Source organism: Neophocaena asiaeorientalis, unplaced genomic scaffold (assembly GCF_003031525.2).
Source record: "Neophocaena asiaeorientalis asiaeorientalis breed wild unplaced genomic scaffold, Neophocaena_asiaeorientalis_V1.1 scaffold4, whole genome shotgun sequence".
NCBI classification, from domain to species: domain Eukaryota; kingdom Metazoa; phylum Chordata; class Mammalia; order Artiodactyla; family Phocoenidae; genus Neophocaena; species Neophocaena asiaeorientalis.
The window spans coordinates 1,798,314-1,814,041 of NW_020173682.1; the positions used below are offsets into that span (position 1 = coordinate 1,798,314).

Here is a 15,728-nt window from a genome sequence, read left to right on the forward strand (position 1 = left end):
CCCAAAAAAAAAAAAAAAAAAAAAAAAAAAAAAGTTGTTACTAAACCTGCTTACTTGTGAAGATAACAAATCTTTTCCATATATAAGCAAATCAGTAAAATTAAATTCAAAAAAGCAATAAATTAAATTCAAAAAAGAACTTTGCTAACACTGTTTTTTGGGGTTTTTTTTTTGTTTGTTTGACCTAAAACAAGCAACGAGTTATAAAATTCCAGAACAACAACAAAAAGCATAGTCTACGTATGTTCTATCCTCAAGGTCTGGAGTGGCTGTTGATCTTTTGTTTTGTTTTTTGGTTTTAATAAAAGCAAATTAGCAATGAAACGGCTAGATGGAATTAGAGGTCCAAAGTTTTAAAAGCACATTCTGTGTTTCCTGCAATTACAATTGCTCAAACTTCTTTACACTTGGCATTTTCCTGAAACTATGTTCCATAAACCAACAGCACTGGGAGGGCCTGCCCACTTGGAAGTGACTCTGGGCCAAAGCCCCCTGAGGCTGGAGGAAAAGGAACAGAGAACGGACCCAAACAGGACATCCTCACAGCCTTATCCTCTAATTTCGGAGGGAAATGTCTGAGAGATCAGGGTAAATGTGAAAAAGAAGCTGAAAAGCCAAAGTAGAGTAAAAGAATAAATTTTAAATAATAAATGATGATGCCTCATCAAAATGAATGATGTATATTTTAACAGTTTTTCTATAATGTAAAAATAAAAACCTTCTCTTCTGCAGGACCTTGAGAGGAGACTCACTGGTCTGTCCAATTCCCCTCTGACATGCAAAAGGGCAGCAGGCGAAGGGGGCAGGGTCGCAAGGAGGAGTTACCAGTAAGGACTGTTTTCATAGGAGTCAGGCATGGGGTGCTATAATGAGAAACGGTAACTAGGAGCTCAGAATTTGGGAAAGTCCGACCCAAAACAAGGTTCAACTATTTCCTGTGGTACACGGGCCTCACTTTTTTTTTTTTTTTTAATGGAATATAGTTGATTTACCATGTTGTGTTAGTTTCAGGTGTGCAGCAAAGTGATTCAGTTACATATACATTTTTTTCTTCAGATTCTTTTCCCTTATAGGTCATTACTAAGTATCGAGTAGAGTTCCCTGTGCTATACAGTAGGTCCTTGTTGGTTATCTATTTTATATATAGTGGTGTGTCTATGTTAATCCCAAACTCCTCATTTACCCCTCCCTTCCCCTTCCCCTTATGGTAACCATAAGTTTGCTTTCTATGTCTGTGGGTCTATTTCTGTTTTGTATATAAGTTCATTTGTATCATTTTTTTTAGATTCCACATATAAGCAATATATGGTCTTTGTCTTTGTCTGGCTTACTTCACTTAGTATGATCAATGGTCATTACTAAGTATCGAGTGGAGTTCCCTGTGCTATACAGTAGGTCCTTGTTGGTTATCTATTTTATATATAGTGGTGTGTCTATGTTAATCCCAAACTCCTCATTTACCCCTCCCTTCCCCTTCCCCTTATGGTAACCATAAGTTTGCTTTCTATGTCTGTGGGTCTATTTCTGTTTTGTATATAAGTTCATTTGTATCATTTTTTTTAGATTCCACATATAAGCAATATATGGTATTTGTCTTTGTCTGGCTTCCTTCACTTAGTATGATCATCTCTAGGTCCATCCATGTTGCTGAAAATGGCATTATTTCATTCTTTTTTATGGCTGAGTAATATTCCATTGTATATATGTACCATATCTTCTTTATCCATTCATCTGTTGGCGGACATTTAGGTTGCTTCCATGCCTTGGCTATTGTAAATAGTGTTGCTATGAACATAGGGGTGCGTGTATCTTTTCAAATAATGTTTTTCTCTGAATATATGCCCAAGGGTCGGATTGCCTGATTTACCTATGAGACATGCAAATAATGTAATTAAAGCAATTTTGAACAGAAACTTTCAGGTTAGGTTGGAATGGAGGTGGAGACAGATACGAGCTCCTTAAAACGGACAAAGTTGTCTTACGGTGACCATGGCACATATAAGAACCACAAAAAGTCAGCAATTCCTGGTTTGGTTTTACCAGTTAATCCCCCAACAGTCTAAAAGTGCGTGGCACAGTCCTGAGGTATAGGAGAAAGGCAAGTGATAGGTATCCATCCTAAGAGAGAAGACTAAAATCAGGTCAACACTCCTCTCCGAAGACAAAGCCATGAGTGGGCTGCCCAAATTCACCTGATCTTAAGGATTTGCAGATTCATATTCTGGGGGATTTTGTGGGTTAGACTGATTCTGTGAGGACAGAGAGGGCACCAGCTGGAGCAATCACGAGATTAAATCAGAGACGAAAACCAGGTAATGTAAAGGCCAAGGAATGGGAAATTCTCCAGAGGAAAAAGAAAGAAGACAAAGCAGGTAACTCCAGGAGAGGGGAAAGTTGTCAAAGCTGCAGAACCTCCTGTATTGGCTTGAATAGTGTCCCCCAGAAATCATGTCCACCTGGAACCTGTGAACGTGACCTTATTTGGAAATAGGGTCTTTGCAGATGTTATGAAGTTAAGATGAGGTCATACTGGATTAGAGGGGGGCTGAAATTCAATATAATTGATGCCCTTCTAAGAAGTGAGAGATTTGGGCACGGACACACAAAAGGAAGAGGGGCCATATGAAGACTGAGAAAGAGACTGAAGTTACACATGGACAAACCAAGGAAAGCCAAGGATGGCCAGCAACCAACAGAAGCTGGAAGTGGTAAGGAAGGATTCTTCTCTAGAGCCTTCGAAGTGATGGCTCTGCTGATACCTTGATTTTCGACTTTGAGACTCCAGAACTGTGAAAAAATAAATTTCTGTTGTTTTAAGCTACCCAGTTGTGGTATTTTGTTACAGTAGGCCTAGGAAGTGAGGCTGAGGGTCCTATCCTGGGTTATAGACCTCACATGGCAGAAGGGGTGAGGGGTCCCTCTGGGGCTTCCTTTATAAGGGCACTAATCCCAACCATGAGGGCTTTACACTCATGACCTAATCACCTCCCAGATGCCCCATTCCTAATACTACCACTTTAGGGGTTAGGTTTCAACACATGAATTTTGAGGGGACATAAACGTTCAGACTCAGCACCAAGTCTATTGTTGAGAAAACTAGAGACAAACTTAAGCTCAGTATCACATTAGGAGAAGCCAACTCAAGAGTTTAGGGTGAGGGTTCAGAAAGTTTCATCTTCCATAAGAATTTCATCCCAGACCCAGACTTTGTGATAATCATTTTGTCTAAATGTATTCCATACAGTAATGGATATGGAGTAGAGTTATCTACTTTCAGTGGTAGGGACAAAAAAAAAGAGTGAAAGAATAAGGTCATAACATGAAGTTAATGACTTGGAAAATAGATATAAGGATACAAGGAGCTCAAAAATCAATACCAACCACAGTTATAAAATGACTTTTAAATTACCATGTAAGGTGTCACATTAATATTCAAAATTAATATTTTCATAGCCATCAGACTCTCTGAGATGTTCTGAATCTGAATATTGAAGTGTTTCACCTTAGTATACCATTAAAAAGACATGAACCCAATGTACCCATATTTTAGGACTCTTTACATAATATAAACTTTAATTTCCTTTATATGAAAGTTTAAAAATCTTTCCTTTTGACCCAAACAAGTATAGTTGATCTTGGCATCTTTTCATTTTGATTAACTATATCCTTTTTCATCTAATCTACTCATTCCAACCAAGCTGAAAAATGGTTTCCCGGCAGAAATTCTTTGCTTACAATTCAGGAGAAATCAATCAATCATTCTCTCTCTCTTATACATTTTTGTAATTATTGAAGGTTTCTGAACAAAATATATAAAAACATCTTCCAAGGAAATGAAATGAGACCAAGGCAGCTGGACTAATTTCCCCTAAAGTAAGTAGTCATGCATAAGACTACCAAGAGCTACTTCATGAAATCCCCCAAACAGGCAAAGACAGAGGAAACATGTTCTCTTTATGTGATTTCCAAGTTCAACACTCATACTAAGTATTCATTCAAATCTGGCTTTGTTTCTATTTATTTAATTTATTTTTTGGGGCATGCTGCACAGCTTGTGGGATCTTAGTTCCCCGACCAGGGATTGAACCCGGGCCCTTGGCAGTAAAAGGGCCGAGTTCTAACCACCGGACTGCCAGGGAAGTCCCTCTTTCCATTTAATTATTTTGGTACACAGTGTGTTTGCAGGGAGAGAAGCTCACCGCCTCCCCACAGGGCTCTGCGTCACCCGCCCTCACCCACCCCCATTCCTCCTCTCACCTCCCCCAACCCCCAGCCTTTCTTCCAGAGCAAGGTTGCCCCTGATGGACCAATGGACAAGTGTAGGCAGCGCCATGCCGATGGTCGTGGTGTCCTCTGACCCTCCAAGCTCTGTCCGAGCCTGAGCCATGAGACGATGTTCTGTGATGACAATAGGAAGGGTGCTGGTCCCTCACAGGACACATGCCTCGGGCGTCCAGTCAGCCCACGTCCCCTCTGACTGGGGTCCTGAATTAACCAAACCCTCAAGCGCTCCACCCTCGTCCAACCAATCGATTATGGGGTACCTATCCTTCGCTTTAAGAGCAGCTCTCTTGTAAGCTCTTTTGCATAACTAAGCCATGGTAGCAGATTAGATGATCTCTGTGGTCTATCCCAGCTCAAACTGTATGATTACAGCAACCATATGTAGCCGCTCCAGAGAAAGAACACTTTACGAATGAGGAATAAAGCAGATACTGTGCTGAAGGACAGACAAGCAAACTCAGCTATTTTGAACTAGCTGTTGGCTAAGTGCTGCGCTTCACCCCCATCATTGCCATGGAAGAAGGAGCTGTGGAATTCAGCGGGGAGACCTCGGAACTGGAACATTATTTACTTGGGAAAGACAGCACACGTTCTTTCAAAAACAGCCATTATCCTCAGTGGGAATTTAGCTGCAAAATTACCTGCTCTAAGCTCTGACCTTCTCTGCGTTGCAATATCATCTCATCTTTTTTGCAATGAAAAATTGTGGGGAAAAATCATTTGCTTGTAGGCCGAGTGCAGCTGTGTAAACACCTGGGCGTTCGACACCACACACTTGGTCGTGTGTCCTCATTCCCTCTTTGAGTTTGGGGAAGTTACTTGACTTCCCTGACTCCTCCCTCGGTTTTCTCATCCATAATATGTGGATGATGATGCTGATCTCAGAGTATTATTAGGAGAAGACAAGAGATCGTATTTTTAAAATGCTAGCCAAAGGCCCAGCACATGGTAGGAAGATAATACCAACTTTTCAAAAATTATAATATCAACATTTTAAATAATTACTTGGTCCAGTAGTAATAAATGAGGTGTCAATTAAGTCAGTGCACCAAGCATTTAAATCATATTTTCGTGCGCTCTTAACATGGTCACGTGGTTTTATTTTTATCACCATTAACGTCTTAAAATAAATGTAAAATTACATTTAGGTAGTATTGATAAATCTGTATTATTTAGCCTATGAGTAGTCTGAAAGTATAACTAGAAGGAGAAAAAAATCAGGGATAAGGTATATCAATGTCATCACTTATACAGAGAATACAGAATTAGGTTAAATCTTCTAGAATGTAATTACTATCTTATACCAGAGATTCATTCTTGGTTTTGTGAGTCAAGGCCACGGAAGGCTGGCTTTAGTTTCTCTGAATATCCAGCAGCATATACAAAAAAACAAGTCCTCGGATACATAATGTCAGAGATAAGTACGGCATTATTTAAGTAAATGCTCAAAAAGAGAAATCTCTGGGGACAAAAATTATGTTCTACACTGAACATCGTGTTTATTCTGTGTTGGTTTAGTCATTTGGGGCTAAATTTGAAACTGTGGAAAAAAATGCGTGGTTTCTTTTTGCACTTTGTACAGAAAAGTGTGGAATCCCCTGGAAAGTATGTGCAGTATCTATCAGGGGTGTGGTTGCTAAGGAACCAGAACACAAACAGAAGGTTCAAGAAAGCCCTTCTTTTTGGCCCAAGTCTCAAGGACTATTACAAATTGTGCAATCTATGATTTGGGAAGGTCATGGTTGTTCGAGGGTTACTTTTTTCTTTTCATAACTGTTTGAAAGAGTAGCAATGGAAATAGAGCTCAACCTCTGCAAACAGTAGTGACGTGGGAATTGGGATGCCAGACTCCTAAAAGGTTGCCACTGGATACGAGACTCAGAGCCAACATTACATGAAGGTCAACCCTGTGTGTGTGTATTTTCCTTTGTCGTCAAGGAGGCAAATAATGTCAGAATTTAGCTTTTCCGCTCATAGCGAAATGTCTGCCTAGGTTTAATGCTGCCTCTGGTTACTAGGACCTTGCTGGAAAAATTGTGAAACCAAGGCGAAAAGAACTGCAGGATTTTCTTAGTAAGTGATCATCCCACTTTTACAAATTTATAAACAGATTTTTTTTTTACATTAGCATCATCCATTAAGAACTTCTTTCCAATAAAGATGTTAAGTGAGAACTCGCCATAAATAAAATTCAGACACAGTATCATAATACAGCAATCTGTGCTTTGGTTCTCCACGAAGACTGTACTCGCTTTCAGTCTCCAGGCTTAAACATTCTCTAAGAGTAACACAAAGGTGAAAGTCCAAAATATCAAATGGGCTTAAGTGGTCAGGATAAATAGGACGGGATAGAGCATGTATAAATGTGAGAGAAAGCCTAATTAGCAGTTAGGGACATAACTTTTAAATTAGACAGAACTAATGTTATTAAAAGCTTCTCTTTTACTGAAATTTTGACCCACACTGAACAAGATTTCTTTATCTCATATCACACAACATCATAAAACAATCACAGGAGTCTGTGTTTTCCCCCATCTGTCTTTACCAAGAGCCTGCTTACAGATTGACTGAACAAAGGGCACATTCTTGATCGCAGCTGAAGTTACCTTAGAGGCAGAGTGGGAGAGGTGTTTTACCACTTCTTTCTCTGTGACCTTCTATCACTGCCCAGCAGGAAGTGATACTGGGAGAGAGAAAGGTCTCTGCCTGAGATTGAGGACCATACTGTGCGATTCACACCCTGGCCTCATGAGCCTGCCACTGAGTCTCTGCTGACCACAATTCAAAAGTCACTTTCCTGGGGCTTCCCTGGTGGCGCAGTGGTTGGGAGTCCGCCTGCCGATGCAGGGGACGCGGGTTCATGCCCCGGTCGGGGAAGACCCCACATGCCGCGGAGCGGCTGGGCCCGTGAGCCATGGCCGCTGAGCCTGCGCGTCCGGAGCCTGTGCTCCGCAACGGGAGAGGCCACAGCAGTGAGAGGCCCGCGTACCACAAAAAAAAAAAAGAAAAAAAAAGAAATCACTTTCCTGGTGAGCACCTCCAGGTTCCTGTGAATGTTTGCATGGTGCAGAAGCAGGGCTCAGGACAGACACGGGAAATAAAATCCAAGTTCTTGCGATGGCTCCCATCAACTGGTCTTCGACAACTTGTCCTGCCTCACCTTCTATCCTCCTTTTAGCTCCGTATTTCTCAATCGTGTTCATTATTGCCCTTCTAAGGAGGCTTTTTGGATATTTTTTCCTGATTGCTCAAATAATTTAATATCACAGATATAATATATACCTGCTATGTACTCTATGTATCGGTGCTTTATACACGAAGCATAAAATATTCTCACCCTCCCAAGAAGCAATTTTCACCCCCTTGGTGTGGGTGCTGGGAGCGTGTGCTTTAGCCGAAATACTTACCGGTTGAAAATCTTTGCCATAATCAACCCAAGCCTCCCTGCTTCTACTTAGAAATGCCTCCCTCTCCCAGAGATTTGACTGATTCTTGTTTATTCGTTAAAACTCGGCTCAAGTATCAAATCGGCCTGGAGGGCCTCTCAAAGTCCCTGCGGCCAGCCTAGGTCTCCTCCCCGGCCCCCCAGCATCATGGATCATGGATTCTGCACTTGCTTTTTCTGTCTCCGCTACTACTGACCAACTCCCTGAAGTCAAGGATGCTGTCTCCTTCTTCTCTGTTATGGGCTGAATTGTGTCTCCCCCAAAATTAACCCACTGAAGCCCTAACCTCCAGTACCTCGGAATGTGACTGCATTTGGACATTGGGCTACTACGGCAGTGATGAAGCCAGAATAAGGTTCCTAGGATGGACCCTAGTCCAACCCGACTGGCCTCCTTATATGAATAGCAAATTTGGACACACAGAGCCATCAGTAGGTTCACACAGACAAAGCCACGTAAGGACACAGCGAGAAGGCTGCAGTCTGCAAGCCAAACAGAGGGGCCTCAGCAGAAACCAAACCTGCTGACACCTGATCTCGGACTTCCAGCCTCCAGAACTGTGAGAAATAAACTTCTGATGTTTAAGCTACTCAAGCTGGTATTCTGTTACAGCAGTCTGAGAAGACAAATACACTCTCTACATTTTATAAACGCCAAGCCCAGAACCCGGTCATGAATAAATATATTCTGGTTGGTTGGTTGAATGAATGACTGAATGAAAACATGTCCTCAATACATATCACAGAGGCCCCAAGTAATCACTAACACAAGATGCAGGACCACAAACTGTTCTTTGAATTACAAAAGATAAAACCTTTGTCCTCAAAGGGTGAGCCTCCCAGAAACCCCAGCACAGATACTCTAAATCACAAAAGGAATAAAAAACGACAAATTAGATGGAATTCCCCTGAAAGACCAACAATAGCAAAGACTACTGAAATGCCCATGCGAGGAGGGAAAGAACCGAGGGAAGGTTTACGAGAAATGTTGCTGACCTCAAGGAGGTTCTTTGCCAGGGCTCTCAAAATGCATCTTTTAGAAGCGCTTTGATACCATGCTGCGTGTCCACAGGTGGTCAAGAAACCACTGGCTCCTGTTCAAACCAAGCCAGCCATGCAGGATCCGGATACAGTTTTTATAAACCCCGAGCTGATCTCTGAAAAACCCTCAAGGCTTGAGAAATCTCGTTAATAGCTGAAGAGATGAGAAAATGGAACCGGCCCCCATTCAAGAGGCTGATGTCATCTATCTCCCCAGAGAAAAGGCCACTCTCTCCTTTGTGAAAGCCCAGGGTGACATCACCCCCTGATCCATGCACTTCGCCCTTCCTCTGCTGTTCCCAGTTCAGGGGTTTTCTCCCTTTGCAAATGTCACCCTTTCACTCACAAAGCTCCTTGACCTTGCTTTTTGCCAGATTCCACTGCCAAGTGAAAGAGGGCCCCTGGGAGGCGTGATCAGAAGAGGCGAGGGCTTTGTGCAGCTGGCCGGGAGGCCCTATTCACGCAGCTCGCAGAAAGTTCTATATTCCCTTCAGCAACCCAGATGCAGGTCCCCTAGGCCGGGCCAAATTCAGCCCCCAGACAATGCTGTCAGCGCTGAATACTGCACACCGTTTAGCCAGACAGGGCAACTGTGGCCATTTCTTTCTTTGCAGAGCGGGATTCTCTTTGATGCTTTGCATAAAGGCAATGCAGTGTGGTTAATCTCACACCCGCAACACCACTTTAAAGATGTGCCCACAAAGAAAGCCCGATGGTAGAGCCATTTTCTCAAAGCAAATAGAAGATTTGTGTGGGCGACAGAGAGGCACATTTTGTGAGCGGGTTTATTTATTAATTGGCCTCATGAATGAAGCACACGGGGAGTCTTCTTCGGCAGCAATGGTCAGGAAATGATGCCACTGCAGACTCTGAACTTGCAACCAGGAGGTTTTTGGACTTCTCACTGCATAGTTTGGAAGAGACTGGGAGGGGGAAGAGGGCCTGAAAGGAGATTTGATTCTAGTGAAAAGAGGCTCAGAGTTTAAAGGCACTTGCTCTGGCCCGTACGGAAGAGCAGCTTCCCGGCCAGTGTCAGCCTGGGTGTCCCGGCCCAGCGCTGGAGCCTGACTCTGAGATGCGGATCTGAAGAGGCTGCGCTCAGACGACGTTTCTGAATTACCTACACAGACACACGTGTGTGTGCACACACAGGCACATTCAAGAATATTTCTCTTTAATTTAAAATTGAGACCAATTTTTAAGTGTATTCTGGACCTTGTATCTGTTTAATATTTAGTTACGAATATTATTATGAATATTACTTATTGAATATTTTGTATTCAGATCCCACAACATGCCACGTTGCTTCAGTGCTTCCAGATGCTACTCAAAACTCATTTCTCTGTAAGCCAAAGACAAATGTTGTGTAATATTGCTTATACGTGGAATCTAAAACACACAACAAATCAGTGACTATAACCAAAAAAGAACAGATTCACAGACAGAACTAACTACCGGTTACCAGTGGGGAGGGGGGAGGGGCAGTATAGGGGTGGGAGTGGAAGGTACAAACTATTGGGTGTAGCACAGGCTCAAGGATGTGTTGTACAACACGGGGAAGACAGCCAATATTTTGTAATAACTGTACATGGAAAGTAAACTTTAAAATTGTATAAAAATAAATTTTTAAATGACAAGAAAAAAAAAGGAACTGAAAACCAACATTTTATTTCAAGTAAACATGTTTTTTTTGTATGCACATGTGATACTTCAAGGTCATAAATGCTTCAAAGCTCAACGTCCAGATAATCTCCCAAATAAAGATGCATAAAAAGAAGAAAAAACTTATAGTTCTCTGAAATCTGAAGGGTTTACGGGAAAGAGAGGGTATGAGCCCGTCCCTGCACGAGCCCCTAACAGTGAGGGACCCAAAGGCCACTGCTTCGCTCTCCGGACCCTCCTGCTGGACCTGTGACACTGGACTCCAGCCGCCCTAGACGTGTGGATCCCCACGCGCACCCTGCCCCCTCCCACCACAGGGTCTTTCTTCTACTAGGAGCCCTTTTCCTTCTCCTATTTGCCTCCTTAGCTCCTGCTTATTCTTAGATTTTAGTTCAAAAGTTGCACCCTCATGCAGGACTGCCCTGGCCTCCTGTGCAGGTTGAATCCCCTTTTGTATGCTCCTGTGTCATCATCACACCGCTAATTTCATGTCTATTTATGTGCCTCTTGGCTGGATGGCTCCTTCCCCCAGTCGCCTGTGAGCTCCCAGAGTGTAGGAACCAGGCCTGGGGCAGGAGTCACACACTAACAGTTCCTTAGTATCTCTGGAAGGAACACAGGGATGACTAGAAATCAGATTTATGTCTTCAGGTTACCAACAACAGGTGAGAAGTGAGGGAACCTCTTCCATTGGAGGCCTCCTCCCTGACCCTTCTCTTTTCTGTCGGCCCCTCTTCTTGGTTGTCTCGAGTTACAGACGTAGTTCAGATGCTGAGTATAAACTCAGCATTGCGTAGCTATAGTATATGACAGTGAATTTTGCACAGATCTAGACCACTAACAGTCTCCTTCCAGAAGGTTCTTCCCAAGCATAATTTACATCTAGTGGCACACAGTTCTGGTCCTATCTGGCAAAATTTTGTTGCACAACTCTGGTTCCAAGCTTAGCAAGTTTTCAGCAGTTGGGAGTAAGTTTTGAAATAGTAAACAGGTTACGAGAATAGACAGAGGATGTCTTTGACTCTCCCAAATGAAGACAGATTCCAAATGGGACTGGAAGAAAAAAATTTTCCCAACCAAAACTCAAAACCGTGCCTAGTGTGTTGGCTGGAGAAACCCAGTCGTCCAGGGTAGCCAATAATGACCATGAAGTCCTTAGTGTGGCCTTGGACTAGTACGGCTACAACGGCCTGGAGGGGAGAGGAAGCAGCGCACTGAGGAGAAAGATATCGCCAGCAAAATGAATCGCTTCTCCTACAATGCTCTCTCCTAGCGGCATGGCAGAATTACTTAGGGAGCTTTTCAAAATTAGCAGTAGTCAAGGTCCCACCACAGACCAATGGAATCCTATCTCCTGGGTTGGAACCCAGGCACCGGTACTTGTGAAAACTCCCAGGCAATTCCTGTGTGTATCTCTGGCTGAGGACCGTGCCCCTAGGCCCCGAGCCTCGGTCTCCTGGTTGGCATTTCTTACTTTCCACTCTCTGACTCAGTGTCAGTAGGATAAGGGCTGGGGCCCCAGTGAGAAAGAACCTCACCGCTTCAGAGATTAGAGAAGAGAAAACTCTCCGAGTGTGGTCTACAGAGACACGCCAACGGCATCACCTGGGAGCTTTTCAGAAATGCAGGTCCATGGGCCTTACCTCAGCCCTCACATCAGGATCTGTATCCTAACAAGATCCCCAGTGACGCATATCCATGTGGAAGCTTGAGAAACACCGTTCTGGAAAATACCCTTTGCCCTTCAGAATCTGGGCCATGTCCCAAGATTTTCCCGTTTCTTCTAGGTCTTTCCACACTGTCTCTAGTTCCCTCAGAGTCAGGCTATTTCTGAATCACACAATACTAGAGACGGGCTGCATTACAGAGATGAATCAATCCAGCTCCTTCATTTAATAGATCAATAAATTGACATTCCAAGGTTAAATCTACCTATTTGATGAAAAGGACAATCCCGAACTTCTACGAGCTTAATTATCAAAGCTCATGCACTTTGGGAATTTATAATCTGTATTTCAAGTTATAAGTAGCTGTGGATTACCACTGAATATTTTTAAATACTGAAAAACCCTATAGGTAGATTTTCACGAGATACACTCAGGCTCCAGTTCATAATAATAGAACGTCGTACATTCTCAAGCATATGATAGGGTTCTTCAGTTGCGTAAAGTGCTGCGACGCCTATGATACGTGTGCTATGATGTCAAAAACCCTCAACACACATTCACGTATGCTCACCCTGGGCTCACCCCTGATTGTGACAGCAGAACCACAGTTCAGGATGTCTGTGTGTGATTCCAGGTGTAACACGGCAACTCCACTCCTCTTTCAAGTTGATTGAATCAGAGTAGTGAGCCCTAAGCTCTTGGCCTAGAACTGCTTGTATAATATTCACGAGGACTATATTTTTCAGGTCTAGGTCACTCTAGGAGAGTGGTCCTCAACTTTACTCGCCAGGGAGACTAGTTAGGACACAGATTATTGGGCTTCCCTTCAGAGTTCGCCATTCCATAGTTCTGGGATGGGGCCTGAGAATTTGCATTTCTCACAAATTCTACTGCTGCTTTGGGGGACCAGGGTTTGAGAAACACTGTCTGGGGTCCTCTGCCTTTCGACTGGCCCACATGAGGTCAGTCTAGAAGTTTCAGAACTTGCACTTAAAACGAATTTTCATCTTCAGAGGAGTGGTGATCCCTGCCTGTTTTGGGAACCACCAGTTCGTAGGCATTCTTTTACCTGCCCCTACTCGTTTGGCAGATGTGACCCCTGTTCTTGGCTTAGTGCATCACTGGCTCAAGCTTTCTGCTCGGGTTCCCCTCATAGCCCAGTCCTCTCCCTCCCCCTTCTCTCTCTGATCGACCCTCCTTCCTTCCCTTCTATCCCCGTCACTCCTTCTCTGCTCAGTGTCAGGGTGAGTCTTAAATCTCATTCTGTTCCACTCCCCCGAGAGACTCCATCGCACCCTGTGACCTGCTTGCCACACCCAGGTACAGGCCTTCACCCCTAGAAACTTCCTTCTGCTTCCTCCTTTCTCGTAAGCGATTTACGGCTGCACCTCCTGAAGCAGTTACCCAAATCCTGTCCACTTGGACTTCACTTCTGGTCTTAACTCCAACAGGATTCAACTCTCCAAGAGCCACCAACGTCTGAGTAAACTTTCTGAGGCTTGGCACTAGATTACCACGCAGGTTCTGAGGCAGGAGATAGATGGGCCCCAGGCTGAGCAGCTGGAATCTGTCCCTTGTGGACAGACTCCGCTCCATGATAAAGAGAATGGAAGGAGCAAGGAGGAGCTGAGCCCTGCTTGGAGAGAAGATAGAGAGACCATATATTCCCCATTCTTTTTTTTTGCGGTACAAGGGCCTCTCACTGTTGTGGTCTCTCCCGTTGCGGAGCACAGGCTCCGGACGCGCAGCCTCAGCGGCCATGGCTCACGGGCCCAGCCGCTCCGCGGCATGTGGGATCTTCCCGAACCGGGGCACGAACCCATGTACCCTGCATCGGCAGGCGGACTCTCAACCACTGCGCCACCAGGGAAACCCTATTTCCCATTCTTGAGGTCAAGGAGACCTCGCAAACTACACATGCACATAAAGGGTCCTCAGGACTCGGAGAAGGGAGGAGGCGCCAGACCATAATATGTTCTGTCAACTTCCCAGAGACCCTTGAGCTGAAATCCATCTTTGCTAAAAAGTGCAGGCGCACACAGGGGAGGGCCCCGAGTCAGACCAAATACGGACTCAGAGCCAGACAAAGCAAGATGATTGGCCAGAGGAGACCCGGAAGAACTGCCCCATATAAGTGATTTAAACGACCCCAGAGGCACAGCTCCCTCTCTCAACCTGAGCCCACCCGTGCTTTCTCCACACGTATTCCTCTCCTAATAAACACTTTAACTGCTTCACTGTTTTCCACCTCTTTGTTAAAATTCTTTTTACAAGGCAGACGAGAGCCGGGGCAGCACCGCGGCCTGGGTTCAATCCCTGGTCGAGGAACTGAGATCCCGCTTCAAGTTGCCACGGCCATGGGCACCCCATAGCTACCGAAGATCAGTTCCACTATTCGTGAATGGTACTGTTTCCAAATATAGAATTGCAAAGGGAACGGTTCTTGGTCAAATGGCAACTACCAAATACAACTGAGATCAGCAGAGGGCTTACCTTGGATGAACCACTGCATCTGGAATCCTTTCTCATGGTGACCGACCCCATCGGTATAAAACAGCACTTGAAGCTTGGAGCCCGTGGTGCTCCCTGAAGGTGGAATGTCTGCTCCACAATAGCGCCCCATGCGCCGTGGGCCATCATAGAGCTGCAATCAGAGAGAGACCTCCCAGTGTGAAAACCTACAGGGCTTGTCAGATGGAAAAAGCAAAGTCCACTCATGCAGCAAAAGCTGTTCCTTGGTTCAAAAGTTACGGGTAAATCTACTGAGGTGGGTTGAGTACAGGAATTAAAAATAGATAATTATATACAGAGAGGTCCCTCCAAATTATTGGTTGGCCAAAAAGTTCACTTTGGCCAACCCAATATAATCCAGGCGCAGAAGAAGGAAATGCTGGGCCAGGTGAGATGGGTTCACATATGACTTACACATGGGAGATGTTCAGCAAATAACAGTATTGTAACCGTAAGCTATAAATTTTTAAAATAAATACTATGTATAAACAATTAGACATTTTGGAAAACTCTGAAAGGAAGATGCAAAAATTAATCCCACTGAAGAGAACCACAGTTAATATTTTGTTAATACCAGAAGCTTCTCTTACCAACATTTTTTTCATTTGTTTGTATATGTACAAATACACATATGTGTGCAGGGGAATATGTGTGTGTATCAATTTGGGCTACACATTTAATTGTGTTCCCTGCTTTTCACTAAATAGTCTATGTAAACATTTTTAATAGTGGCACAAAATACTACTAATATGCTGATTTACATTATAATTCTACTCTTGTTCACTTAGCATATTTCCAACCTGGGGGCCAATAAATATGTCTTTGTTTGATAGTTTAAATTTCTCTTAGGAAAGATTCCTATAAAGGGAATGAATTAAAGAGCATGATCTTTCATGGCTCTGGATATATATTATTAAACTTCTTACCGGAAAGTTTACACCAATTTATTCTCCCACCAGCAGTTTATGGAAATATTTTATGACTGCCATTATTTTTAAAACTGGCGCTAATAGTGAAAATTTGTTTTCTTTTTGTAATTGTCTTAAGTTGTTACTTTGGGGTTGAAGTTTCTTTCGTGTTTATTGGGCATTTCTTTTTCTTCTCTTGCAACTTTTCTG

At 43.6% G+C, this 15,728-nt stretch overlaps 1 protein-coding gene across 2 annotated transcripts in view; it reads right to left on the reverse strand.

The window, feature by feature from the left end:
* Window positions 1-15,728, reverse strand: part of CUBN (cubilin) — a 269,991-nt gene that overhangs the window by 160,248 nt on the left and 94,015 nt on the right. For both annotated transcript variants that reach the window (XM_024750090.1, XM_024750089.1), the window contains exon 29: window positions 14,593-14,743. In XM_024750090.1, coding sequence (XP_024605858.1) covers window positions 14,593-14,743 — 151 coding nt within the window. The remainder of the gene's footprint in view (window positions 1-14,592; window positions 14,744-15,728) is intronic.